This window comes from Melanostigma gelatinosum (assembly GCF_949748355.1).
Source record: "Melanostigma gelatinosum genome assembly, chromosome: 6".
In the NCBI taxonomy this organism is placed as follows: domain Eukaryota; kingdom Metazoa; phylum Chordata; class Actinopteri; order Perciformes; family Zoarcidae; genus Melanostigma; species Melanostigma gelatinosum.
The window spans coordinates 660440-662939 of record NC_136639.1 but is presented as its reverse complement, the minus strand read 5'-3'; the positions used below and the strand labels follow the sequence as shown (position 1 = coordinate 662939).

General features: G+C 45.2%; 1 protein-coding gene across 1 annotated transcript in view; it reads left to right on the top strand.

Annotated features, from left to right (window-relative positions):
- Positions 1-1032, top strand: part of cfap77 (cilia and flagella associated protein 77) — a gene marked incomplete at its 3' end in the record, with an annotated part of 5472 nt that extends 4440 nt beyond the window's left edge. Inside the window, exons 9-10 of the mRNA XM_079270703.1 lie at positions 1-68; positions 910-1032. The exon at positions 1-68 is cut by the window's left edge and continues 34 nt beyond it. Coding sequence (XP_079126829.1) covers positions 1-68; positions 910-1032 — 191 coding nt within the window. The remainder of the gene's footprint in view (positions 69-909) is intronic.
- Positions 1033-2500: the final 1468 nt, after the last annotated feature.

The window sequence follows — 2500 nt, the reverse complement described above, 5'->3', positions numbered from 1 at the left end:
GTCTGCTGAGGACGAGCAGAGCTCTGCCTGTCACACACACACCAATCACTCTGCCAACCCTCACACAGGTAACAACTCACTGAATCTATCCAACTACTCTGTTCTCTACCTGTTCAGGTACTCTGTTCTCTACCTGTTCGGGTACTCTGTTCACTACCTGTTCAGGTACTCTGTTCTCTACCTGTTCAGGTACTCTGTTCTCTACCTGTTCGGGTACTCTGTTCACTACCTGTTCAGGTACTCTGTTCTCTACCTGCTCAGGTACTCTGTTCACTACCTGTTCAGGTACTCTGTTCACTACCTGTTCAGGTACTCTGTTCTCTACCTGCTCAGGTACTCTGTTCACTATCTGTTCAGGTACTCTGTTCTCTACCTGTTCAGGTACTCTGTTCACTACCTGTTCAGGTACTCTGTTCTCTACCTGTTCAGGTACTCTGTTCTCTACCTGCTCAGGTACTCTGTTCACTACCTGTTCAGGTACTCTGTTCTCTACCTGTTCAGGTACTCTGTACTCTACCTGCTCAGGTACTCTGTTCTCTACCTGCTCAGGTACTCTGTTCTCTACCTGCTCAGGTACTCTGTTCACTACCTGTTCAGGTACTCTGTTCTCTACCTGCTCAGGTAGTCTGTTCACTACCTGTTCAGGTACTCTGTTCTCTACCTGCTCAGGTAGTCTGTTCACTACCTGCTCAGGTACTCTGTTCTCTACCTGCTCAGGTACTCTGTTCACTACCTGTTCAGGTACTCTGTTCTCTACCTGCTCAGGTAGTCTGTTCACTACCTGTTCAGGTACTCTGTTGTCTACCTGCTCAGGTACTCTGTTGTCTACCTGCTCAGGTACTCTGTTGTCTACCTGCTGGTGAACACAGTGGATCTTTAGTAGTCTTATAAGACCTCTCTCCTCCTCAGACTGCTCCTGCTCTCGACACCTTCAGGAACCAGGAGGCTCGTCTCCGGGCGTTCAGGGCTCATCAGTCAGACTCTGTGTCCAGGAGAGGAGTTCGGGGTCTGGGGACGTACAGTCTGGACTGAGGAGGAAACATATTCAATATTAACACAAATAAAGAAGACAAATCTTGATAAATCTGTGTTGCTCTTCCATATGCATTTTATTTAATGTTTCACAATGAAACACACGCTGTGAGCATTGGATGGAAGGCGGCTCATTGATAAAAACACTGACAGCTTATCAGATGTAAAGTACCATCTGATGCCCATGATACCGTCGTCCACTGTTCTTCATCTTTACCTTGAATTCTTAGTTTTTATCAACCGTATAAACCTGAACCAGCCCTAACTATAAACCTCAAACAGCCCTAACTATGAACCAGAACCAGCCCTAACTATAAACCTGATCCAGTCCTAACTATAAACCAGAACCAGCCCTAACTATGAATCTGAACCAGCCCTAACTATAAACCTCAACGAGTCCTAATTATAAACCTCAATGAGTCCTAACTACAAACCTCAACCAGCCCTAACTATAAACCTCAACGAGTCCTAATTATAAACCTCAACGAGTCCTAACTACAAACCTCAACCAGCCCTAACTATGAACCTGAACCAGCTCTAACTATAAACCTGAACAAGCCCTAACTATGAACCTGAACCAGCCCTAACTATAAACCTCAACGAGTCCTAACTACAAACCTCAACCAGCCCTAACTATAAACCTCAACGAGTCCTAATTATAAACCTCAACGAGTCCTAACTACAAACCTCAACCAGTCCTAACTATCAACCTGAACCAGCCCTAACTGTGAACCAGAACCAGCCCTAACTATAAACCTCAACCAGCCCTAACTATAAACCTCAACAAGTCCTAACTATAAACCTCAACCAGTCCTAACTATCAACCTCAACCAGCCCTAACTATAAACCTCAACCAGCCCGAACTATGAACCTCAACCAGCCCCAACTATGAACCTCAACCAGCCCTAACTATAAACCTCAACCAGCCCTAACTATAAACCTCAACCAGCCCTAACTATAAACCTCAACCAGCCCTAACTATAAACCTCAACCAGCCATAACTATAAACCTCAACCAGCCCTAACTATCAACCTCAACCAGTCCGAACTATAAACCTCAATGAGTCCTAACTACAAACCTCAACCAGCCCTAACTATGAACCAGAACCAGCCCTAACTATGAACCAGAACCAGCCCTAACTATAAACCTCAACCAGCCCTAACTATAAACCTGAACCAGCCCTAACTATGAACCAGAACCAGCCCTAACTATGAACCTCAATGAGTCCTAACTACAAACCTCAACCAGCCCTAACTATGAACCTCAACCAGCCCTAACTATGAACCAGAACCAGCCCTAACTATGAACCAGAACCAGGCCTAACTATAAACCTGAACCAGCCCTAACTATAAACCTGAACCAGCCCTAACTATGAACCAGAACCAGCCCTAACTATGAACCTCAACCAGCCCTAACTATAAACCTCAACCAGCCCTAACTATAAACCTAAACCAGCCCTAACTATAAA